The sequence below is a fragment of the Plecotus auritus genome (genome assembly GCF_963455305.1).
Source record: "Plecotus auritus genome assembly, chromosome: 13".
Lineage (NCBI taxonomy): Eukaryota > Metazoa > Chordata > Mammalia > Chiroptera > Vespertilionidae > Plecotus > Plecotus auritus.
The window spans coordinates 7,882,467-7,908,566 of NC_137779.1; the positions used below are offsets into that span (position 1 = coordinate 7,882,467).

The 26,100-nt window shown below is 49.8% G+C and overlaps 1 protein-coding gene across 1 annotated transcript in view; it reads left to right on the top strand.

Annotated features, from left to right (window-relative positions):
- Positions 1-26,100, top strand: part of KSR2 (kinase suppressor of ras 2) — a gene marked incomplete at its 3' end in the record, with an annotated part of 280,786 nt that overhangs the window by 232,752 nt on the left and 21,934 nt on the right. The window contains exons 11-14 of the mRNA XM_080649604.1: positions 3,709-3,750; positions 4,287-4,359; positions 7,392-7,440; positions 7,916-8,283. Coding sequence (XP_080505730.1) covers positions 3,709-3,750; positions 4,287-4,359; positions 7,392-7,440; positions 7,916-8,283 — 532 coding nt within the window. The remainder of the gene's footprint in view (positions 1-3,708; positions 3,751-4,286; positions 4,360-7,391; positions 7,441-7,915; positions 8,284-26,100) is intronic.

Here is a 26,100-nt window from a genome sequence, read left to right on the forward strand (position 1 = left end):
GGTGTGAACCAGGCAAACACACACATGAAAATGATAGGAAGAACAGTGCTGGGAGCAAATTCAAGAAGAAAACAAGTTCAAGTGGAAATGTCAGAGGCAGGTGAGTCCTGAAGATGGGGAGAGTATCCAGGCAGAGAGTATCCAGTGCAAAGGCCCTGCCACAGGAAGAGCTAGAAAGTTGTCCAGTGGCCTGAGTGCCACAAACCAAGGAGAAGGGTGCCAGTGAGACAGCTGCAGGCATGAGGCCTGGCGGGGCCTTGTAGGGCAGGGTGGTAATTTAGATTTTTAAAAAATACGTTTTTATTGATTTTGAGAGAGAGGAAGTGAGAAGGAGAGATAGCTAGAAGCATCGATGATCGGTTTCCTGCACTCCCCCTGCTGGGGATCAAGCCCGAAATCCAGGCATGTGTCCTCACCAGAATGGACCAGTGACCTCTTAGGGCATGGGAGAACGCTCAACCAACTGAGCCACACTGGCCGAGCAGGAATTTAGATTTTATTGAAGACACAGTAGGAGGCCACTGAAAGGTTGAGGCAAGGGGTCCTTCTTCCTTCTGGATCCTTCCATTCAGAAGACCACTCAGTCTGCTGACTGGGGAGGCCTTAGGGAGGACGCGGTGGGGTCTCCAGAGTGGAAGCACTTTCACAGTGGCCTGCTGGTCCTCTGACGTCTGGTCATCTAAGCCTCTCAGTCTTCATGACCTCGTGATGCCAGTGGCCCAGGAGCCACCAGGTGCCCCGAGCAGGCCACTCGGGATCACCAGCTGTCCCTTGGAGCCGCTTCTCGCTGGTGTCCCTTATCAGCGAGCACGGGGCTCACAGTGATGCCTTCCCCTTTCCCGGCCACTCCCTCCCTTCAGTCACCAGGCACAGCTGTGCTCCTGCAGGAAGAGTCAAGGAGGGGTTGACGCTGTGCGTGCAGGCATTTGCGGGGTGTCCCATTGCCCGGCACCTGTCCCTCCTCCGAGCAGGGTTTGCTTCTGTTGCCCAGCCACTCCTGAAAAGGCTGTCACTGCCAGCTAACCTTTCTGTAGCCACTGAACCCCCCCCCCATTCCCACCGGGAGGGAAGAGATCAGCTAAGCCTATTGAGAATCTCGGGTACTTTTCTTTAATTTTAGCCCCTTGTTGACAGCAAAATGCCTGCATGCAATTAAAAAAAACCAAAAACCTAGGTTACCTAGCAGAAAAAGGTCCCAGGAATCATGGAGGTTGGTTTTCTTTTAAAGCTTTGCTCTGTGACCTTGAATTGCTGTGCTTCCCATCCCAGGCAACTCATTTTCCAGAATAAAAAATGCATCCGTTTGGATTCCAGCTACCTGGAATTTGGGCACTTGCTGAGCTAAAAGAAAGGGAGTTAATTCAACAAACATGAGTTGTGCACCCACTGGTACAGGTGCCAGACCAGGCGCTTGGGATCCTGAGATGCCAGGACTTGCTCTCCATCCTGGGGTAGGGTTGGGGGTGGGGATTATCCCGTCAATTCCAACCTCAAGGGCAGCTAATGGCTTAGCTCTTTGAAGCTATCTGATTGCCTCCTAATTACAAATCATTCTTGTCTGTTAAGACGGCTTCGAAAGATACTGGCTCATTCAGAGCAGCGAATACTTACTCCATACCTACTATGCATTCTTATTTCATACTAGTGGCCCGGTACACGAAATTCGTGCACATTAAAAGGGGATTCATTAGGAAATAATTTAATATTGCTATTTGCCCTTTCTCTATAATAAAAGTGTCAGAGATGAAAGAAAATTAGTAAAATGTATATGAAAACCTTCCTCCTGTCAGAGTCTGGGGCGCACCATGGGACCCAGAGTCAAGTCCGCCCATGCACATGTGCCTCAAAATCGTGTGAGACCCAGACCCGGCCACACCCCACATTGGGCTAGATCTAGACCCAGCCAGTCTCACCCTTGTCAAGCCCTGCCGGGCAGGGGGCGTAGCCTCAGGTCCCCTGGCCCAGCACCAGGACGGGGGGGCGTGGCCTGAGTCCCCCCAGCCCAGCACTGGGGGTGCACCTTGAGGTCCCCTGTCAAGTCCCGCTGGGTGGGGGGCGTGGCCTGAGGTCCCCCAGCCTGGCGCTGGGGCGGGGGGAGCAGCCTGAGGTCCCCTAGCCCAGCACCAGGACAGGCAGGCACCTTGAGGTCCCCCATCAAGGTCTCCGTCCTGGCGCCGGGGCAGGGGGCACGGCCTGAGGTCCCCTGTCAAGCCCCACGGGGGCAGGGGAGGGCATAGCCTCAGGTCCCTGCTGATTGCTCGTTAAGGCTCCTTATGGGAACTTGGCCTCAGCTGTGGGTGTAGCCATCTTTGTGATGGAGTGATGGTCAATTAGCATATTCCCTCTTTATTAGATAGGAAGGATAAGGATGAGTTCAGCCCTATAAGGGGGGACTCTTATCATCCCTACAGTATACACGTGGAGACTGAGACTTGGAGAGAGTTGCCCAAGCTTTCACAGCCAGCCAGCAGAGGAGCAAGGATTCAACCCTGCCTCCAGGATCAGCCTTCAGGCTTGGAACCACTGTGCTAATCCTCTATGAGCCAACTTCCAGCTGTAACTTGTCCCTGAATGAATAACATTGTTTCTGGAAGTATCTTCAACCATTGAGACTCGTATCAGAGCCCATCCCTGCTCACTTCCTTTACTTGAGACTAGAAAGCTCTGTGTGATCTGTCTATTGCCCCTGACACACAGTGGCTCCCCTGCTCCAGGCACTTCACCCCTCCCCCCCCCCCCCCCCCAGTGAGTTCGAACCCTGGGAATTATCTGGAAGAACTGGCCTCTGAGAGGTGTGAACTGGAAGTAAATGAGTTGTGGGAGAATCAGCAGTGACGTTGAGGATATTTCTTTTACATCAGTTTTTCCCTACACATGAAAATTAATTCATACTTGTGGTAGGCAGACTAATGGTCCCCCAAAGATGACCACGTTTTAATCGCGGGATCTGTGAATATGTTACCTTATATGGCAGAAGGTACTTTGCGGCTGTGACTTTGTTAAGGATCTTGAAGTGGAAAGATTATCCTGGGTTTTCTGGGGGACTCTAACTGTAATCACAAGGATCCTCAGACGAGGGAGGCAAGAAGGCTGTGAGCCAAGAAACGCAGCAGCCCCAAGAGCCTGAAGAGGCAGGAACTTCAGAAAGAACCAGTCCTGGCCACTCCTTGGTTTTAGCCCCTTAGGCCTTAGTTCAGACTTTCAGCTTCCAAAGAACTGTAAGACAATAAACTTGTTTTGTTTTAAGCCACTAGTTTGTGATAATTTGTTACAGCAGCAATAACAAAGCTAATACAATGCTCAGTGCATAGAATTGGGAAAACACAGGAAACTCATCGTTGTTGTTCTTTAAGTCACTGCAATCACTCTGCCCAAAGGGAAAAAATTAACATTTTAGATTGTGGTTCCACAGACTTTTTTCTGTGTGCATTCTTATGCATTTGCCAAAAATGGGATTGTGCTCCGAATGACTCTCTGACTTGGGGTGCTCTGTATTCAGGGAGCTTTTAACCAGAGGGTTGGCTTGGATGTTTAATGCTCTGGTGTCTTTACACGTCTCAGTCCCTTGGAATTCGGGGTGTCTGCAGGAGTCTGGAAACCCTCAAGGGCAGGCGGAGAACCCACACCGTGGCTGTGGGAGCCCAATTGGGTACCCAAAGGGACTGCTCTAGGGCAGCACTCACTTTGGTGATTTCTTTCTCTTGCTAGCCTCCCACTACTACCAGTACAAGCAGCAGTTCATCTTCCCAGGTGAGTCCCTGTGAGCTCGGCCCCTTCTGAGTAGGATGGATGGAGGTGAATGTCAGGGTGGACAAGCTCAGTGAGGGTGGTGGTGGGATCACCTGGCCCCGGGACAATGGCTGGACATGGAAGTGGAAAAGGAAAGTGTGGGGGGTCTCAAGGGTGCAATGGCACCAATGAGGTGGTCTAGGAAGGTGGTCCACAGTGGAAGGATGGGCAAGGGCAGGAGTGGTCCAGAGCCACATGGAAGGGGAGAGGTGGTCAACTATGTGACCTCATCATTCCAAAGGGAATCAAGAGTGGGGAGGATTTGGAGATGACCAGAGGCTTGGGGGTTCTGGCAGCCCCCTAGGTAACGACAGGGAATTTTGGTCAAGATGCCATCTGGACCACTGGTGCATCTAAGCAGGTGGTCGAGGAAGGGGAGAGGACTGGCCCGCCCCGGGGACCTATGAGCTGCTGAGCAGCTACTAGCTTCCAGAAGTCAGGTTTTGGTGGGTGTGGACTCCACGTTCCGGTCCTGACCATCTAATTTCTGCTGTCAGATGTGGTGCCAGTGCTGGAGACACCGACCCGGGCGCCCCAGGTCGTCCTGCATCCAGTGACCTCGAATCCCATGTAAGTGGCACAGTACCCTCTTCCTTCCCCCGGCCTGCAGTCCACTCAGGACCCCTCTGCCTTCCTCTTCCTGGAATTGACATCCTGGGAGGCAGCGGGGAGGGAGATGTAGCAGGGTGGGGAAGGGGAGACATGGGATGAGGCAAGCAAAGAGAGGAAGTGTGTGGCAGCCCAGGCGGAGGAGGCCCCTATGAGTCAGCTCTGCCCTGTGTCCCTGGCCCTGCCTGTCACTTGTGATTGCTAGGGGCTGGACTTGTTCCCCCGACCCTCCTAGGATCAGAAAGACAGTGTGCAGGCCAGAGCCAGCGCTCAATGAAAGAGTCGTTCTTCTATGTCATTGTCTCCCCTTTTAAAAGTATAATTTAGTTGTATACCAGGGGCCAGCAAATTACAGCCTATGGTGGACCAATCCAATGTGCCGCATGTTTTTATAAATAAAGTTTTATTGGAACATGGCCACACCCATTTGTTTGCAACATACTGTCTGGTGGTTTTCAGATTCCAACCGCTGAGTGGAGCCATTGCGACAGAGACCATATAGCCCACAAAGTCTAAAATATTTACCATCTGGCCCTTTACAGAACAAGTTCACTGACCTCAGGCTTATACTATTACACAAATAATATAAGCTACTTTTGGAAAATTTGGACTATTCTGTAAAAAAATTAGATATGTGCTCTTTCTATTCATAGCTGACCTCTGTGTGATCCATGATATACACAGTCTGTATCCTACTTTTTCATCTGAGAATGCTATAATGTCACATTTTTCATATTATTACAGACTCTTCGCACACATTGTTTTTAATGGCTGTAGAATGTTGTATCAATGTGGGGTAATTTCCTTACCCATTTCCTGATTGCAGGATCTTACATCTTCCCACATCTCACTGTTGTACACAGTTCCGCAAGGAACATCGTTGTGTGGGCATCTTTAGCCTCCGGGCGGTCAGTGGTTGGGCAGCTGAAGTGAAATCGTCTTCCTTAACGTCTCTGATTATGACCAAAGTCTGGGGAATGTTAGGCACCTAGTTTCGATTTGCTGGTTTCTCAACTCACATTTTTGCCTACTTGGTTTTTCTTCCGTCTCTGCTAGCTGCTCCATTTTTTCTGACCCGTGTTACGGGCTTTGTTAAAGACCCAAGTGGTACATCCCTGAAATCAAAGGAGCAGCAATTTGCCGGGGGATATTGTGCTGACATGGAGCTCCGGATCATTTCTCTGCCGTGCACAAACCAATTCCACAACTTGTGCAAGACGGGCTCCAGGTTATGAACCAACAGCCAGGGAGTGCCAGCGAGAAAACAGAGTTAATCCGTGCCTGCCGTCTGCTTAAATGTGCCTGGAGGATGGGCGCTACCTCCTCACAGAAGGGAAATGATTTAGTAGCCCAGCTGCTGCAGCCTGGCCTGGATGTAACAGAGAAAGGCCGAGTCGTAGGGTATGGGGAGGGATCCCAGCTTCACTGTCCCACCCGAGCCTCCCCCTGGGCGTCGGGCTCCCAGCATATCAGCTATCCTTTGTGGGGCTCCCAGCATATCAGCTATCCTTTGTGGGGCTCCCAGCATATCAGGATCCTTGTGATTACATTTGGAGTCCCCCCTGAACAAGTGAAGTGTCATTCCACCTCCCGTCGGAATAACTATAAGTATTTGGTTAATATGATGGCAAATGCCACTTTGTGACCCCCTCCTTTCTCCTGCTAGTTCTTACGTCTTTCAGATGCCCTCTCACCGGGAGCCCCTCCAGTGAGCAGATGGACTCTGTCGGCAGGGTCAGCAGCTTGCTGGGGTCTGAGGGTCAGGATAGGGGAGGCCCTCAGATGAGGAGGTGGTAGGAGAATCTGCTGAGCTGGGGAAATAGGAAGGGGGCATGGTATCCATTGATTCTTTCCTCCCACCTGTTGTAGCTCACCCTATAAACATATACACATCCTCTACTCTAAATCACCTCCCAGAAACCCTTTAAAACACACTGTGCCTATATCCCATCCCCTTCCATCCCATGTACTCCAACATCCCCTCTTATCCTCAGTACATACCCAGTGACACCACACTCACATGCCCGGGACAGCTGCACAGAGCACATCCCATAATACCCACACTATACCTTCAATATATATACTTAGCGCGCGCACACACACACACACACACATACACACGCACCCATTGGGCCCCCAGTGCCATACCCAGCATGCTCCCAGGTTTGCAACACAACTGCAGCTCACGAGCCTGTGAAAGCATCTCATGCACATGCGTGCTCGTACACACACACACACACCTGCGTCTTCCAGTCCAACACAGTGTTGCTTCCTCCTCTTCATTCTCATTCCACACATCTCGATTCAGTGTGACCTGCAAGGTCCAACTAAACACGATGGACTCCCAAATCCATCCAGGAATCCTGTCCCCTGGGAATTTCCATGTCACTCCGTTTATTCAATTCCTACCTGACTTTGGGCCCTTGTTTAGCCTTTCTGCACAATATCTGCGTACTCGCTGTAGTTCCTTCAGTGGTAATATAATGTTCCTTAAAGTCAGGAGCCATTTTCAAGTCTGTTTCCTTCTAAGGGCTTAGCACTGTTCCTGGCACAGAATTGTGAATGAATGAATGAATGAATGAACGAACGAACAAACACATGAACACTCGGATCCTTTCAGAAGATACCAAATCCCAGTGAACCTTGGAGACCTGATTAATTCTCTCCCAAGGAACACCTAGGGCTCCGAGGACTCTTCCACCCACGGCATTTAGGGCAGTGTATAAGGAAGCTGCTAGATGAGTGGAAACCAGCACAGTCATGAAAAATGAGCCCTGAGCAGCCCAGAAAAATGTATTGAAAACAATGTCCTCATGTGCCGCTTTTTACGGCGAGGTTATGGACTATTTCCCACAGCAGTCCTGAAGTGAAATTCGAGATGAAGGCTTGGTGGTGAGGGCTTCTCACTTTGGGGGCTTCTCATACCAAGGTAAGCTCAATACAGGGGCCCACCTTTGCAACTGAGGGTCACTTTTATTTTTCTTTCTTTAAAGCTTGGAAGGAAATCCATTACTTCAAATTGAAGTGGAGCCGACCTCAGAGGTGAGAACTGGGGATGGCGAAGCCAGCTTTTCCAGGGCTTCCTGGAACTCGGCAAAGTCGAGTGATGTCCTTGCTGATGCAGAGGGTTTGGGGCAGGTCAGGGTTTGGGGTCCTGCGTGATGGCTGTTCTAACTCTGGGACAACTACCAAGGGGTGACCCCTCCCGGCACCAGCCTAATGGGCCGTTATATGGTGTGCATCATGGAAAAGCTACTTGTGCAGAAGTTGGCAAGCCATTTGCATTCTTGGTTGAAAAACAGCTCAGGGCCGGATAAATCCCCAGGGGGGTTATGCTCCACTGAATACATGGGAGGTTGCGGGGGGTGGGGGGTGCGGTCTCAGAGACACTGGGCTTCTCAGGGTGTGAAGAATACAGAGAGCCATGTCCAGGCCTGCACCCGCGCATAGCGGACCCAGCAGGGCACCATGTTCCGGGCAGTGCGGGAACAGCTATATCTCTCCTCCTCGGACACAGAATGAAGAGGGCCACGACGAGGCCGAGGAGTCGGAGGACGACTTCGAGGAGATGAACCTGTCCCTCCTCTCAGCCCGGAGCTTCCCGCGCAAGGCCAGCCAGACCAGCATCTTCCTGCAGGAGTGGGACATCCCCTTCGAGCAGCTGGAGATCGGCGAGCTCATCGGGAAGGGCCGCTTCGGGCAGGTGTACCACGGCCGCTGGCACGGTGAAGTGGCCATCCGGCTGATTGACATCGAGAGGGACAACGAGGAGCAGCTGAAGGCCTTCAAGCGGGAGGTGATGGCCTACAGGCAGACGCGGCACGAGAACGTGGTGCTGTTCATGGGCGCCTGCATGAGCCCGCCCCACCTGGCCATCATCACCAGGTCAGTCCCACGCGGGCTCCGCGCCCGTGGGCTTAGTCCCAAAGCTCTGCCTCCGGCAGAGTTAAGAAATGAGGATTCGGGTTTACCCTACCATTCACAGGGTGTGAGGTTTAAGGTTTGCCCTTCCAGAAAACCCTCTGAATGCTAAAATTCCTCAGCAGAGCACTGCACGGGGTGTCAGGAAGTTGGTTCTAGATTCCCCCTGTGCTTCAAGTATTTGTGAAACCACATCTCTGAAACTCACTTTTCCATATGGAAATTAACTGGATCAGACTAAATCAGAGGTCTGCAAACGTTTTCCAATAGTAAATATTTTCAGCTTTGCAGTCATACAGTTGCTATAGGAACTTCTCAGCCACAGTAGTCTGAAGGCAGCCACAGACAACGACACAAATGGATGTATGTGGCTGTGTACCGATAAAACTTTATTTGCAGAACTAGGCAATGGGCTGAGTTGGCCCACGGACCTAGTTTGCTAACCCTTGGAGTAAGATTCTGATGGCTGTTACTCTGGCTTTCCTCAAAGCATCAGAGCATGTGTGCGGGCCTTTACCGTTGTGCTTTGAAATGTCCAGGATCTGCGGTCTGTCGTTACACAGAGGGGTCATTAGTAGAGAATTGACATTAGAAAAATGTCAGGTGGTAGGGATTTTCTTGCATTTGCTCTTTCTAACCTTGCCCAGTGACATGAACACTGAAAAAAAAATAGCTTCAGTTTTAGTTGAACGGCGTGGAACAATCCTTTGGCGTATGTTTAAACTGGCATCTGCTCCCTTGTTGAATTAGGACTGGACACAGCAGCGGTGTTCTGGGGTAGCCTGTGATGCCAAAGGTGAATTAGGAGCCCCTGTCTCCCAGAACTCAACTCAAGCAGTAATATCCTGAATACATAAGCCTCACATCTCGGCAGGTCCGCAGCAGGAGCTGTGGGCTCAGGGAAGAGCTGGTGTGTCTTTGATTTGTTCCCTTGTGATTAAAGCCTCCTTGAGTCCATTTATAAGACCTGGGTGATTGGTAGAAGGAGTGTGATTGTCAGTCACCACTGATGATGCAGGTGGTTGACTGGAACCCATGTGTCAAACGGTAAGTGTTTGCAAAGGATTGGGGATTTGGGTATAGTCCTTCAACTCTCCTTAAATGGGGTGAAAATGGTGGTTGTCCACTCTGCACAGGACAGCCGTGGCTCTCAAATAATCAGCCCAGGTAATATCCAGGAGCTGAGGGGTTCTGATTAGGTGAGTGTATCAGTAAGCTTTTGCTGAGTGACAAACCTACCCCATACTTCATAGTTTCTCTCTGTTCTGTGGACAGTTCTGCACTGAGCCAGGCTCAGTAGCTGGGCTCTTGGATGTGTCTGTGGTCAGCTGACAGATCAGATGGGGGCTGGTTGGTATTGGATGCCCTTTGGGTTAGCAGACTATCCACTGGGGTGCCTCGGTTCTCCTCCACGTGGCCTCTCATCCCCCAACAGGGCAGCTCAGGCTCATTCCCATCATGATCCCAGGGCTCCAAGAATGGCAAGAGGTCAAGCCCCAATGGACAAGGGCCTTTCACATCTCTGTTTGTGTCACATTGGCTAATGTTCACTGGCCAAAGCAAGTCCCGTGGTCAACCTCCGCTTAAGCCTTAAGGCATGGAGAAACAGACCCTGCCTCTGGAGGGGAGGATTTGTAGTGTCACATTGCAAGGGCATGGATGCAGAGAACGGGAAATTCTGTGGCCATATTTACAACCTGCCAACTCAAGGCCCTTAGCCCCCTTTCTTACCTGGCATGTGTCTTCATGAGCAGGCAGGCAGTAGCCTCTCCTTGGGGTGCACAGGTCTGGTTGGAAGGTGGTCTGTTCCCCAGCACTGGCCGCCTGCCATTACTCCCCCCAGTCTGCTCCCAAACTTTCTCTCACCTGCTGGCTTTCTAATCCCTTTTTTTACATCCCCAAATTAGAAATTTGAAATCCACTGTCTTTTCTCTTTTGCCTGGCCTTTCTAAGGACCTCCTGCCTCCACCCTCCAACTTTTTCAGGGTTATCAGTGAAACCTGGGTACCCAAGCCTCTCTCACCCCTTTTCCAAGGGTTGGCTAATTGGAAATAGACGGCTCGGTTAGCAGCCATCCTTGAAAAATAAGTGGTCCTTATGAAAATGTGTTTCTCCATCCTACAAGCCAGCTGTGTTTGCGGCCCCTCTTCTGAGCCCCCTCCCGAGCATCATAACTGCCTGCAAATTTCACAAATAGCACAGCCTCTTCCTGGCACCATGATAAAGGCGCTTGCAGCTTTGGGACAAATAATTGGTCTCTGAAGTGTTTTGGTATTTTGTGTGAAGAAGCCAGATGAGCCTCCAAAGAAGTGGCATTTATCCCACATTACTGGGTGATTATATATTTATCTTGGGGGGGCCTCTGTGCACCCCTCTTTCCCATTTAGCACCGTCCACTTGTTGGCCATCCAGGTTTCTTAACATTCAGTTCAAAAGCAAATATTTGAGTAATTTGATTAATCGCTCGCATTCGCACAGTTGGCTGGCAGAGGTCGGTGGTTGGATGATAGCCAACGAACTGGAACCATTTTTGGACTCTGGATTTATTTTACAGGGAATACAAGACCAGATAATTACCTGGCAGATCCTGGATAAATTCACAATGGCGTGTTCTAGCCAATTACTTAGTAATTATCATCGACGTTAACAAGTATTTCTAAGATTAGCTTCCTTGTAATGCAATGTGTAGGGCTCTTGGGAATGAGTAATCACCAACTAGTTACCCAACTGCTATATCCCCAAATGCAATTAGCAGGATTGCTAAATCGTTCCACGATTGGGTCATTATGAGATAGCAAAGCTATCGGCAGTCTGCACAATAACTCATTTGGAAACCTCCAAATGGAATCTGAAAGCCAGTAAAGACAGAGTTGAATGAAAGCATCTCTCATCCTTCCACCTTGCGGCGGAGTTTCCCGGGCCTCAGTTTCCCCAGCTCTAAAATGAGCAGGTAGAAGTGGATGTTTGCAGTGGGGTCCTTCCAGCTCTAACAGAATTCTCTGGATCCCTGAGACTGGGCTGTGTTTGAGAAGTAGCCTGGGACTGCTGCCCACAGTATGGTCCAGCCGATCTCCTGTGTCAGAGCCGGCAAAGGGGGATGGTCGTTAACATGCGGATTCCTGGGTGCCACCCAGTTTCCTAGGGCTGTCGTAACCAATTAGCACAAACCTGGCAGCTTGAAATGACACACGTTTATTCTCTGATGGTTCTGGGGGAGGACCAGCAAGAAGACTGTGGTAGAGGAACATGAGGGCAGAGGGTAGAAGGTGAGGGCAAAGAAACTGGCAGGAGCCAGTTTTGTGGGGAGGGGCTCTCAAGTCTGGTTGCAGGTTGGGGACTTTTAAAATAATATGCCTACAGCAGTCTCTCAACCTCAACCTTGGCACTGTGACATTTGGGGCCAGATCATTCATTTTTAGGGACCTGTCCTGGGCATTGTAGGATGTTTAGCAGCATCCTGCCCTCGCTTCCCACTAGATACCAGTAGTACCAAGTCCCTAGTTGTGATAACAGAAAGTGTCTTCAGATATTGCCAAATGTCCCCTGGTGCAAAGTCACCCCACTCTAAGAACATTGCCCTGGAGTCTAATTTCATTATCTGCATGGGGCTCAGGCCTCAGCACAAAACCTCCTCCATGTGACTCTATCCTCTGAGACCTTCTGTTGTAGGACCTAGGAGCCTGGGGAGAGGTCTGGGTTTGATGCTGAGGGCAGCAGGCAGCCATTGGAGGGTTGTTGCAGGGGCAGGACCTGGTGCTTTTGAGGGCAAACATTGTAAAGAAAGGGTGCAGGCACAAGGGGCATTTAAAAAAAATTCCTACCCATGTTGCTATTACCCAAGTAACCCCAGAAAGTCCCTTGTGCCTCTTCCAGCCAATTCATACGCCCCCATCCCTTCTGTTCTGAATTGTAGCACGCCAGTTATTATTGCCTGTTCTTGAACTTTATGTAAATGGAATCATGCTGCGGATTTCTTTTGTGTCTGGCTTTTTGTTACTCATCATGCTGTTGAGATTCACCCAGCGTTGCGTGCATCAGCAGTCAGTTCTGTGGCCACATAGCAGTCTGCGGTGTGAATCCACTGCAGTTTGTTTGTCCACCCTCCCGTGAATGGGCCTTCGAAGGGTTTCTCACTGGTTGACCTTCAGTCTGACTTCAGTTTCTCTAACAGCCTGAAATACAGCTTCAGTTCACTTTCTGCTTTTTAGCCTCTTCCCATCATTTTCTACTTCAAGTGTTTACCCTTTCTTTTTCTTTTTCTTTTTTTGTTAATCCTCATCTGAGGATATTTTTTCCATTGGTTTTTAGAAAGAGGGAAAGGAAGGGAAGGTGGGGGGGAGAGAGAAACATTGATGTGAGATAGACATATCGATTGGTTGTTTCCCCCATGTGCCCCAACCAGGGCCGGGGATGGAACCTGCAACCAAGATACATGCCCTTGCCTAGGAATCGAACCTGAGACCTTTCAGTCTGCGGGCCAGTGCTCCAACCATCGAGCAAACCTGCCAAGGAAAATTTCTACCCTTTCTGACATGTGGACCCTTCTGGTCATCAAATTCCCTTTCTTAAGGTTAAACATCTTTTAACCTTTCCTATGGGAACACACTTCTGTTTTTATCCAAAACAGTTCCAATTACACGTTTCCAGGAATCCGCATATTCTTACTCCCGTGCCTCTGTCCCTAGAAAAGAGATGATAAAAGTCAGAGAGATTCTCTTTTTTTAATTTTTTAGGGTGTGGGGAGGGAGAAGCTGCCTCCTTCTTCCCAGAAAAGTTTATCACCACGTCCTGATGCCTTCTTCAGCTTCCGCTCTGGCCCTCACTCAGGAAAAGAAAACACGGAGAGCTTCGGGCTCAGTAGAAACTATGGTTCCCTCATAAGGTCCCTTTACTTGAAGCTGAGCAGGCACAGCTGATCCTCATCGCTGAAACATTTCCCTGGTTGAGGGGCATTTATTTAATTCACCCTCATCTGCATTGATCAATGCAGAGCTGCTCCACATGAACCCAAAAAACAACAGATTCTACCAGCCTTCATCGAGTGCTTTGCTTCAGGCCAGGCACAGGGATGGTCTCCCATTTTATCACTGTGCCCCTTTACAGGTGGGAAAACCTGAGGTCAGAGAAGTAAAAGGAGCCCCTGCCCAGGTCGTACAGCAAATAACTGGCAGAACCTGGATTTGAGCAAATGTACATCTGAGTATTCATCGAGTATGTGCCTTCTTTGTCATGGCTACCTGGCCCAGGTCAAGGGGAACAGGCTCCTCCCATGAGCAATAGCTTATCACCGGGTTTTTCTACCTTTGATCCTATCAGAATTACCTGGGGCGCTTGGTAACAAAAGAAGGCCCAGGCCCCATCTCCTGCGTACAAGCCAAGGATTTCCCCATGTTCTCGAAGAAATTTTAAAATGTTTCATTTGGCGAATGTCATCAGTCCCTTTGCAGGTGCCTGAGTGTGAATGCAATTTCCCTGTTATGCGGGCTTGACTATTTGCCCCCATGCGTGCGACACCCAGCCCCCACCTCTCTCCCAGGGACACGGTAGTAATGAAATCCCATAGGGCCTCATTTGCACAGCATTTTAAATCTGGTAAATATCAGAGCTCTTTAATAGATTATGTATTTCCAACTCCACATCAGTTCCTATTTTTCAGGCTTTCAAATATAATAGCGCCGAGCTGCTCTATTTACAGACAGACAAATGGAGGGCCCCGCCTTCGGCTAAGACAGTAACTGGTTGCCCCATTGAGATCTCGACTCGCTTTTTCTGTAACTCTGTACTTCTGAGCTTTGTGATTATTTCTTCTTCAGGCCAGTTTGATTGTCCTAAATATAACGTACAAGAGTTGGGGGGTCCGAGCACATGAAAATTGCGTCCCTCGTCATCTAGTAGAATCGGCTTCCTTTTATGTTCAAAGAGCTGAGTTGCTTTCTCTTTATAAAGCGCAGCTGAAAGGTTTTTTTTGTCTGTGGCTGCCTTTAATTGTGCCGGAATGTAAAGCGTCCGGGACTTTTGTAAAGGAAGTGCTATAAATGGGCTGCATCATTATCATTATTATTATTAGCATCATCTCATGTACATTGCCTATGCCTGTTGGTAAATGGTCACATGACTGGCAGAGGACTTGCATGGGTGAAGAAGACTTTGCCACTGGCCACCACTTTCCTCCACTCTCAAAGACTTCGAATTAGCATGTGGGACATCTGTTACCACTTAAAAAAAAATAACTGAACAACACAAGTTGTTTGTTACTGAAAATGCAGATCAGCAAAAAGAAGAAAGTGGAATTCACCCGTAATGTTTCCAGCCAGAGAGAATCACATTCATATTTTGGTGTGTATCCTGCCAGGAAGTTGTCTTAATATACAGCAGGTCCTCAAATAACATTGTTTCATTCTAGGTTGTTTCAACAAAACGTTGATGATGTGCCCTAGGAACTCAACTCTTGTCTATATCAGTCAACCCTGTGGTCGGCAAACTGCGGCTCGCGAGCCACATGCGGCTCTTTGGCCCCTTGAGTGTGGCTCTTCCACAAAATACCACGGCCAGGGCGAGTCTATTTTGAAGAAGTGGCGTTAGAAGAAATTTAAGTTTAAAAAATTTGGCTCTCAAAAGAAATTTCAATCGTTGTACTGTTGATATTTGGCTCTGTTGACTAATGAGTTTGCCGACCACTGAGTTAACCTATAGGAAAAGTGGTTTTGTCGTTACCTTAAAGTTGCAGAACCTGTGTACAGCGTTAAGTGGGGGCATATTGTATGTGCAAACTCACAGTTTGTATGTGTCAGGTTGATGGTAGCTGCTGTAATAAATAAGCCTAAAAACATTAAGTGGCCTAACCCAGTAGATGTCTATTTCTGGCTCACGTAATAGTCCAGGATGGTGTTCCTGGATTGTATGTGGCTTTTCTTCATGCGTGGAGGGATCCAAGACCACTCCCATATATTGGAGTCCTCTGAGGGCTCAAGTTCTCTGCTTCTAGGGGGAAGAGCATGGGAAGACATGTGGGAGGTTCCTATGAGACATGCTTAAAAGTGGTGGACATCATTCCATGCCTGTGTTCTGGGCTGGCATGGTACCTTGACCACAAGGGGGGCTGAGAAATGGCTCACTGTATTCCTGGGAGGAAAACGATGCAGGTTTCGGTGAAGAGCCCGCAGCTCTGTGACATACAAACATTGATGGATAGATCTTCTGTGCCATTGAGGATAGGCTCATCCAGCAACCCCATTTTGTGACTCGCTATTTCACTAAACACAGTATGTATGAACACTCCCTTTTGAAAAATTTGAGTCTTTTGCACATTTCTTCACTCCTGTTTGCTTCAGTTTCCTCATCTGTAAATGGGGTAACATTTCTCTCTCTTGCAAGGTAGTGATAAGAATTGAAGAGCTTATATAGAAAGGCTATAGCTTAATACCTCCTGTAACTGGAGGCACTCGACACTTGTATCTCCTAGCTGCTAGAGTAATAGTGATAATATTCTAGCAATAACGATCATGATAGCAGCAATTCAAAGCAGTATATTTCCTCTCAGGTGCCTTTGGCACTACAAATAGAATTTATTAGAATATCAGATGATAGGGGGGATGGCTGTGGTTTGACTACTCTGATTTATGTCCCAGTGCCTGGCTTGTATCTTGGCCAAATTACTTAACCTCTTTAAACTTCAAGTCACCCAGGAGGAGGTGTTGAGTAAGGAGCTGGATATGCTGGGCTCCAGATCAGATGAAAGGTTGGGGCTGGAAATAACCCTCGCATGAGTCATTGGCATCAAAGTGGTGATTGAAGCTGTGGGCTTCAGTGGAAGCTGAGGTTTATCCAGGGAAGACTGAGGGGTCACCCGAGGACCAAGGACAGAGCCTAGAGCACCAGCATTGAGGGGCCTGGTGGGGAAGGGTCACCCGCACAGGGGCCTGAGAAGAAAGAAGCAGGCAGGGTGGTAGAGGCAACCAGAAGAGATGGACTTAGGAAGCAAATCCCCAGGGGCTCCTGCTGCCCCCACCCCTCCCATCCCATCGCTGTGTTTTATTTTCATTGGGGCACCTCTCACCAGAGGCGACACTTCTTTTGTTCCTCGATTTGTTTGTTTGCTTCTTGTCTCTCTTCCCTACATCCCCTCCCCCACTCAGAACATAAGCCTCAGGAAAGCCAGACCTCAGCTATGGACTCACCTCTATATCCCAGCCCCTCAAATATTAGGCTGAATACATGAATACTTGTTGAATACATAAATACCTGTTTCCAAAAATACATCCACACACATTATCCCAGCCTGTGCCTCCAGGCAAGCATAGCAGCCCACAGTGAATGGCGCTGGTTACTAGACTCCATGAGAAGTGAGTGGCACCTAGTGAAACGTAGTACAAGCCAGTTGGAGGGTGGCTGGCTGGGATGTGGGAGCGTGAATGGTGATGAAAACAAAAATGGTGTTTATTACGGGATGTAAATGATGATGCAATGACAGCAATAAGGAGGCTTGTGGTTTGGGGGTATTTGCTCCAATGCTCATCGTGTGTGTAGCCTCGGTGTGATGGCCTCCACCCCCATGGAGCTCACAGAGAGACCAGTCACTGGATGATTCGCAAACAGAGTCATAATAGGGGGTGGTGGGGACCAGAACCCTCTCCTTATTCAAATTGGCCAGTTGGACATGACAGTGTTGGCATCCTATCTAATAAAAGAGTAATATGCAGATTACCATCACTCCAACACACAAGATGGCTGCCCCCATGTGGTTAAAGATCCTGCCCCCATGTGGACACAAGATGGCCAGCAGGGGAGGGCAGTTGGGAGGGACCAGGCCTGCAAGGGAGGGCAGTTGGAGGAGATCAAGCCTGCAGGGGAGGGCATTTAGGGGTGACCAGGCCAGCAGAGGAGGGAAGTTGGGGGCAAACAGTCTGGCAAGGGAGCAGTTAGACATCAATCAGGCTGGCAGGGGAGTGGTTAGGGGGTGATCAGGCTGGCAGGCAGAAGCGGTTGGGGCAATCAGGAAGGCAGGCAGGTGAGCAGTTGGGAGCCAGCAGTCCTGGATTGTGAGAGGGATGTCTGACTGCCTGTTTAGGTGGGATCAGGCCTAAACGGGCAGTCGGACATCCCTCAAGGGGTCCCATATTGGAGAGGGTGCAGGCTGGGCTGAGGGACACGCCCCCCCCCCCCCCCCCCCCCCGTGCACGAATTTCGTGCACCAGGCCTCTAGTCCCTAATAAAAGGAACAACATCTGCAAAGGGCTAGAGGTGGGGGGTCAGGACTTGGGGCTATGGGGGCAGTCGAGAGCTGGTACAGAGGATCCGCACAGGAACAGTGAGAGCTGAGAAGCTGGACCCCATGAGTATGTGCTAAAGGGATCCAAACTTTTCTCCTGGAGGCAATGGGGGAGCCGCCAGCGATCTCACCAGAGGAGGGACCCAGTCTGGTTTGCACGTTAGAAAGCCCATGTTGGGGCGATCGCTTTTCTTAGGAGAGCTTGTAGCGAGTAGGGTGGTGCTGCATGTCCCTCCTCCAAGAACGGCCTGGACAGTTGGAGTTGGTCCTAATGGGACATCATTGGGAGCCCCGCAGGTCTGAACGCCCAGTTTCTAAGAGACATTTGGCGTCTCGCCCAAGAGGGGAGCAGCAGTGAGCTGGCCGTGCATTGGAAAGGAAGACGTTTCCAACAGCTTTCTCTGTTCAGCCAGTGGCACTGTCCTGTTAGAAAGCAAGTGTGGGCCACACCAGGTCCCTAATGTGTTCCAGCACCAGAGGGCCGGCTTCCTCAGCATCGCTGGCAGGTGGGCACACAGAGACTCACAGTGACTTTGCAGAGAGAGGCCACATTGTCACTAAAGCCGGTTCCCTGCAAGCTGAGTAGCCTGTGTGGAGATACTGGGGTTTCTCATGTTAAGTTGTAGCAACCCTCTGAAGTGGGTACAAGTCAATTCCCGTGTCTGGACAAGGAAACAGAAAGACAAAGCACATGCCAAAGGTCCTGGAGCTCAGGCGCGGCAGGGTTGGAACCCAAGACCCATCCAGACCAAAGTCCGAATCAAACCATCCTCTTCTTCTCTTTCCCGTTTCAGCAGTACCTAAGTCATCGCCTTTGTTATGCCTTAGAACCCTCCACTGCTGGTCCCCCCGCCCTCGGGAGGGCACAGGCTGGCCTACCTCCCAGTCAGTCTCATTGTCCGAACCCCAAATGTGCCTAGCTGGTAACTTGTTGAGTTGGCAGCAGGTGCCAGTTGAACCCCAGGTGTTTGACCCTTTCCCTCGCTGTCCTCGGACTCCAGGGTCTGCGAGTGGGAAGACAGGGGGAGAGTGTGGGATCAGCACGTTTTCGCTGCTCTGGGAACTTGCTAGCCTTGGGGTTTAGGGTGACGCATTCCCAGCCTAATTCCAGCTGCCTGGGCACTGCTCAACTTCTGCGGGTCCCAGCCTGATGGTGTTTAAGATAATGAAGCCCATACATCAAATAATAAATAGATATTGACTGTTTGTCATGGAGTCTATCAGGATTGATTGGCCACTGGGAATTCTGCTTTCTTCAATCAATGGGGAGTGGGGGCGATTAATAAATCTTGATAATGACTGGCAACAAGAAAATCAATAGGTGCCTTGCTGTACTCATTGGGAGCATATATCTTTGATTGTGAAATAAGAGTTTGTTTTGGAAGCAGAGGGGAGCAAGAGAGGCAGGAAAGGCGGACAGAGACTATCACGATCCGTTCATCCACGCATGGCACCTGGCACCCTGTAGGTGCTCATGGGTTTTTGATGAGCTGCAGAAATCCAAGGAGAGGTTTGCTTTAAAAAGAGCGTGTATTTAGTGTTTACCTTTTCTGTGCTCTGGATGTCTGAGTGCCCAGAAATCCCCTCTGCCCATGGGTTGCATTGTTTGGCCTTCCGGGGAGAAGGAAGAGAGGAGGGGAGGATTGGATAGGATGGTGGGTGGGGGAGGGGAGGGCAGGGAGGCCTGGCTGCTGAGGTGCTGGCCACCTTCACTGAGAAAGAGATTGGAAACTGCATCAGATTCAGGAAGCAAAACTGAGAGTTTGGTTGGCATTTGAGTGTGAGGGGTGCCACAGAGTCTTTCAAGGGGCTGTGTTAAGTAGGCATTTAGATACATCCTAGTTCAGAGATGAGGTCTAGAACCGGGAGCCATCTGTGTTGTGAGCTCCTAGGAGCCATAGGCATGCAGGTGCCTGGGCAGTGCTGCTCCAGCCTGCCCAGGCCTCAGGTCCCAGAGGGCTCGCACACACAGTGCCGAGTCCCACCCCCAGAGTCTCCGATTCCCTGGCTCTTGGCTGGGGGCCTGAGACACTGCATTCTCCACACATTCCCCAGTGATGCTGCTGCAGGTGTGGGAACCCCACGTTGAGAACCAGTGGCCCTGGAGCAAAAAATCAAAGTGAGAAGAGGACAGAGTGCTGCTTCAAGGAAGACTGATGAGAAGGGGCCTGAGAGACGGTTGTCATGGAAGCCCGGGGCAGGCAGTGTTGCAGCAAAGGGGCTTCAGAATTCAGAAGCTGCTGTAGAAAGGACAGACGAGATGCAAGTGGAAAAGGGACCCTCGGAGCTCCTGCACCCTCACAGTTGGTCGGCCTGTGGTTTGCACCTATTTGCAGGCTTCCCTACTTACCTGCCCAGTGACGTTGGACAGCCCCACCTGTGATCCCAGGGGCTACCATGAGCATTTCCAGGTTAGGGCTAAGGTTCAGGTGGGAATGGAACTATTCACTCTTCCAACTGGAAGGACGATGCTAGTGACAGTCATGGGAGGGGTCTGAGGCACAGCTGGAAGATCCATTCCCAGGAACAGCTCCCAGCAGGAAGCGCTGAAACTCATCAGAATGGCGGCGTGGAGTCGCTGAGGCTGGCAATGAATCTACTCCCGGGAGATGTTCTCTCTGGGCGCTGCGCAGTATTGTTTTCAAAACCAGTGATTGATATTCAGCCGTCACTGAACTTTAAAAATAAGGAAGGGAAGTTGGTTGCTTGGTTAATCATTTTTAATATGAAAGAGGGCTTTTTATGAAATGACACTCTGAATATTTGTTAAGGGGAACATATTTGTTGAGCATTTACTACAAATGAGTTCTGTGCTAAGGACTTTATAGATTTTGCTTCATTGAATTGCTTTCCCCATTTTGTAGAGGAGCCTGGGACTTAGGGAGATGAGGTGGCTCATCAAAGACATACAGCTGGTATGAGCTGTACTGTCATCTTAAAGTTGGGACTGCAACTGAGGGGACCTGCAGTGAGCCCCCCGCCCCTTCTTGAGGCTCAGGCCCTGCAGTGGTCTCTGGGCAGTGACTGTCCTCATCCTGTGAGTGACTGAGGAGCAGCAGGGCCCCCTCTCCCCGGCCCTCTTGTCATCTGCTCTCTTTGGCAGAAACAAGCCTTGTGGTTGATACACTGCTCTTGCTTTTCATCAGAAGATTCCTCCCCGAGTCCTCTTCAAAAGAGGATTCAGAGGATTCGCTTTCCTCTCGGTGCTCAAAAGACCCGAAGGAGTGCCAAGTGGGGAGTAGATCAAAGATCTTCAAAGGCAAAGAAGGCTCACAACCATCTGCAGAATTTTCCAGCTGAGGCCAGTCCCTCAGGGCGGTTGTTAGCACAGTCCTTCGGGACTTGAGGCGCAGATCAAGGATTCCCAGCGGGCTTGCTTGGAGGAGTTTGTAGACCATCAGGGACTGTCTGAGCATGTCAGTCACCTGCATTCGATCACTCTCCAAGCAAGAAGGGCTGCCTTTGACAGTTTCTCAAGACTGGAGATGCCGCATTTCAGCCCAGTGTATCATTATTCTCTCTGCTAAGAAACTGCGGCTTCTCAGCTGGCCAGGCAGCCCTTCCTCCCATGGGAACTCTGCTCGCTCTGGCCTGTCCTTCCTGCCTGCTTTCAATCTTGATGCTGGCACATCCCTGGGGCTTATTTTATCACCAGCTACAGAGTTAGAGATGAAAAACGGGCTCTGTTTACACGACTTCCAGAGGGATAGGCCTCCACCCGGTGCTGAATACAGCAGGGAAAAGCAGGGAGGGAGGAAGGAGCCAAGAGTTCAATTTCTTCTACTGCTGTGTGGTCTTAGACAAGCCTTCAATCTGTCTAGCTCAGTTTTCTTGTTTATGAAATGATTAAAACATACTTGATCTTTAGCTGGCTCATTTACCTCCTTGCCTGGGATTGGGTGACCTAAGCTAAACCTTTAGGAGTAGGTGACCACTCATCCAGCCACCCAGCCATACATTCATCCATCCCTCCAACTTCTCATGATTTCATTCACCCATCTCCCTTCACAAACCCATATACCCACCCTCTCTCTACCCACCCATCTTTCCACGCATTCTTCTCCACCTACCAATCCTCCACGCATCCTTCTATCCATTCATCTGTTCACTCTCCCATCCACCCATCTGTTCTTCCCATCATCCATTTATTCAACATCTCCTACTCAACACTCCTCTACCAATTCATTAGTTCATCCTCCAGTCCTTCAGTCCATCCCTTCACGTACCCATCCACTCATGAGGAACCAGCCATTTAGCTGTTCCGGGAATGGTAGCTGAGAGCCTGCTCTCTCTCAGGTACTGCCAGTTGCTGGGAATGAGTACTTTGGGCTTCTCTTCTGGGACGTAGTGGAGGCAGACAGCAAGTCATAATTAAAGCCAACTCCTGGAGGCAAGGCAAGACCAGAGGGTAGAGTGGTCAACATTGTCTAGTATCACTGGGTGAGCGCCCAAAGCTAATAATTCTATGGAAGCATCCTCAGGTGGGAACTTCAGCAGGCTGCACACCTGTGGAAATGAACTGTGGGTCACATGCCCAGAAATGAAAAGAGAGCAGACCACCCAAATGAAAACCCAAGCAACAAGGCTAAAAGAATCCGAGTCATCTTGGCCTTCACGTCTCCTTGCCTTAGTTCTGATTTTTATGGCCCTCTGTGCTGATGAGCATGGTAACAAAAGGAGGAGAGGGTGCTCAGAGGGCAGGGAGGGGGGGGTGCCAATCTAGTTGGCTCTGAGGTAGCTTAGCACACTTTTCAGAGGTTGGCAGTGGGGTGGGGGCCGCAGACCAAAAGGCAGGGCTGTTCACTGCCTAGTTTACACTCCATTAAGTCCCAACTCATAATAATTTATCAGCAGCAGGCTGGGGTGTACGCATTCATTATTTATAGGGAAAGTGTTTGCTAAGCAAATCATAGTTCAGGCAAGATCACGAGGCTACGTTTAGCCCACTCAAGAAAACCAACCAGTGTCAGAGCCTCACTCAGCACATTCACCCCAGGCAGATGGGGCGGCGGGTGACAGACAGACACCCACCAGCCTTCATGGTTCCTGCCGTGCAACTCAGAAACCTTCCCTTTATCTTAAAATGGCTTCTCTCTAAGAAGCAGGCCACCCCTCCTGCCCCATCCCCTCCCTCCAAATTGGACAATTGGCTCTATGTTGCCATTTCATTATCGCAATAAAAGCCAACCCTAATAAGAGCATCTTTTGAGGTCAAGTGTCAAAACCAGGTCCCTTGAACTCCCTCCCTCATGTGAGATGAATGGCCCTGGCTTTATGTAAATGTCCTGATGATCTCTGGCCCTTTTGTTTGAGGAAGGCCCCTGGGACTTGGAGTTGGGAGACCTGGTTTCCATCCTGGTGCTGGATGGCCTCAGGCATGTCTCTGGGCTCAGTGGGCCTCAGCTTCCTCATCTGTAGAATGGGCACACTGATCCTTATACCACAGAATTGTTTCAAGTAGTAGATTAAACCAGAAAGATGAAAGTGTTTTGTAAACAAACAAAAATATCAAAACAGATATGAGGGAGCAGATAGTTTTTTAGATGGATTTCAATAAAAATGAATTTTTCCATCTTTATTGAGTTAAAATGAGTGGTTGCAGCTTTTCCAGTTTTGTACCTTGGTTTACCATTCAGATTACCTGGAGAGGTTTTTAGTCATGAGTGAATGCCTGGATTCCACCCTTCACCCCAAAAAGACCCGGATTCAATTGATCTGGGGTGGGGCTGGATGTCACTTAGTTTAAGCTCTCCAGGTAATTCTGTCAGGAGCCAGGATTAGCAACTGCTGTATAGTTCCCAAAATGATCCATGTCAAACTTCTTTCCCTTCTCAGAATCAGAGAGATGATGAGCCCTGGCCGGGTAGCTCAGTTGGTTAGAGCATCGGCCCTATGCACCAAGGTTGCAGGTTCGATTCCCTCAAGGCACATACAAGAATCAACCAATGAATGCATAAATAAGTGGAACAACAAATCACTGTTTCCTCCTCCTCCTTCTCCTCCTCCTCCTCCTCCTCCTCCCCCTCCTCCTTCTTCTTCTTCTTCTTCTTCTTCTCTCTCTCTCTCTCTTTCTCTCTCTCTCTCTCTCTCTCTCTCTCTCTCTCTCTCGGCTCTAAAATCTATAATAATAAAAGCATAATATGCTAATTAGACCGGACAGCTGAACAACCTTCCGGAAAAGCCGTGGTGGCAGGGGCCAAGGCAGAGGCGGTTAGGGGCAATCAGGCAGACAGACAGAAGCAGTTAGGGGTGATCAGGCAGGCAGGCGAGCTGTTAGGAGCCAGCGGTCCCAGATTGTGAGAGAGATGTCCGACTGGGAGAGACAAAAGCAGGTGTACAGTTGTTTGTATGGAAAATGATACAATAATTAATAATACAAGAATAAACTCTGTGTTTCATGTACTCACAACTGTAAACCTATGTTTGCCCCCACTTACTAGGTACCAGTGCCCCTGCAAAAACCTTTATTTGAATGATTTTAGTCATCTTTATGGGGGTGGTGTAGGTGGGGTGGTGATTCACTGGAGAAGTCACAAAGTTCTTTCCCCTGCTGTGTGGCGAGCAGGCTGGAGGGAGGGAAGCCGAGAAATTGAAGACCACTAAGAGGCATTGGGGTTCACCAGAAACAAGAGACCCCAACTTCCTGACAGCAGTGGGTGGTCTTCCTTGAGCCCCCAATGACCCAGTGACATTGGGACGATATCTGAGCCCCTGGCTGATGCTTTCCCTTTGCCTTTCTGCATCTCTGTTGGAAACCCTTCCCCACAGCAGCCCCTTCCCCCAGGCAGTAGCTCTGGGCGCTCCTCCATGCCCCTCCTCACACGTGTGGCCTGATGGGATGTGGGTGCGTAGACACCTGCCATCTTCATTGGACCACAAGCTCCAGGAGGTCCCAGGCTGTTGAACTGCGTGACCCCCGGAGCCTAGCACACAGCCTGGGACCCAGGAGACAGTCACCCACCTGTCATATGAATCCATGCCTTTGGTGGTTACTTAAAGGGAGAAAGGAAATGCATGTGCTATTACTGTTGTTATCCTCAGAATGAGTAGCTGCATTTTCTTTAGCACTCCATGAGCCACTTTGGATGGATTAGTCGATTTTCAGGTGAAAAGCTGAGGCTCAGAAGATAAAGCAGCCTGTGGTGGTGGAGGCAGGATTCACATCTCAGCATTTCTTGGACTCCTCATGAGGGTAGAATGAGCCCCCTTACTTTGCAGAGAAGGAAAGTGAGGCACAGAGTCGTTAAATAATGTGCCTGGGTTATTCAGCTAGGAAGTGCCCGAGCCTGTGTGGCTTGTTAAAAAAATTTTTATATTGATTTCTGAGAGGAAGAAAGATGGAAACATCAATAATGAGAGAGAATGATTGGCTGCCTCCTGCATGCCCCACACTGGGGTTTGAGCCCTCAACCTGGGCATGTGCCCTGACGGGGAATCAAACAGTGACCTCCTGGTTCAGAGGTTGACACTCAACCACTGAGCCACCCCCGTTAGGCCTGAGCCTGTGTTTTACTGTGAAGCCTCTGATCACTCCCCTGGGTCTCCATCTAGCTTCTACCCTGGCAGGGAAAAGCCCAAGGTCTTTTTCTCCACTTCTTTCCTAGAAAGGCCTCTGGACCCGGCTCCCTTTCCCGTCTCCTGTGTGGTTTCTGAGGCCGTACTGGGAGGGACAGTCAGGCTTGCAAGGCAACACAGGGCTGTTTGGGCACCAAGAAGATGGTGATTCTGAATCTCTGGAGCGAACAGACCCTCCTGCCCATGGACTGAGCAGGGATAGAAATCGCAACCTGAAATTGACAACTCAAAAAAAAGTACATCCATGTTCGCCCAGTGGGAAAAGAGGTGAACCTGGCTGGGAGAGAAATGTCATTTTCAGGCTGCCAGCAAGTGTGCTAACAGAGAATGTGGAGAGCCAATGAAATCCATCGTCTGCGTCTTCCGGGCTGCCTACTTGGAATTATTTATGAAATTGCCTCTGAGAACCTTGACATTTCGCTTCTAATTTTAACAGGATGATGTTTCCTTTGCCCGATACCATGGCGTGTGTATCAACTTGGAAGGTTTGTTCTGGGTCCTAGATGCTCAAGACCTGTGTCCATAATCGAAAATTTCAAAAATGACTTTGTTAACAATTCATTCTCTCTCCCACTCAGCCAACCCAGACAGGAGCTCAGCGTCCATTGCACCACATGGAAAGGGTCGTCTGAAGGGAGGTGTGTGAAGGGTGTGACAGGAACTCGGAGAGAAGTGAGATGGGCTATTCCCTGAAGAAGAAGAAGACATTTTGGGAGAAATGGGGAGTGGAGAAAGTGTTCCTGATGGAGGGGGCAGAGGGAAGGAGGTAGGAGAAAGGAGATGCCACATTTGGAAAAGCACCAGTGGTTCAGTTGGCTTGGAACAAATGGTGCCACTGGGAGTGTAGGGGGCACCAAAGGGTGAAGCCTTTGACCCTCAGAGATGAGCACTTGTAGTAATAGGGGTGGATAGTTACTGAGTCCCCCTGTGCGCCAGGC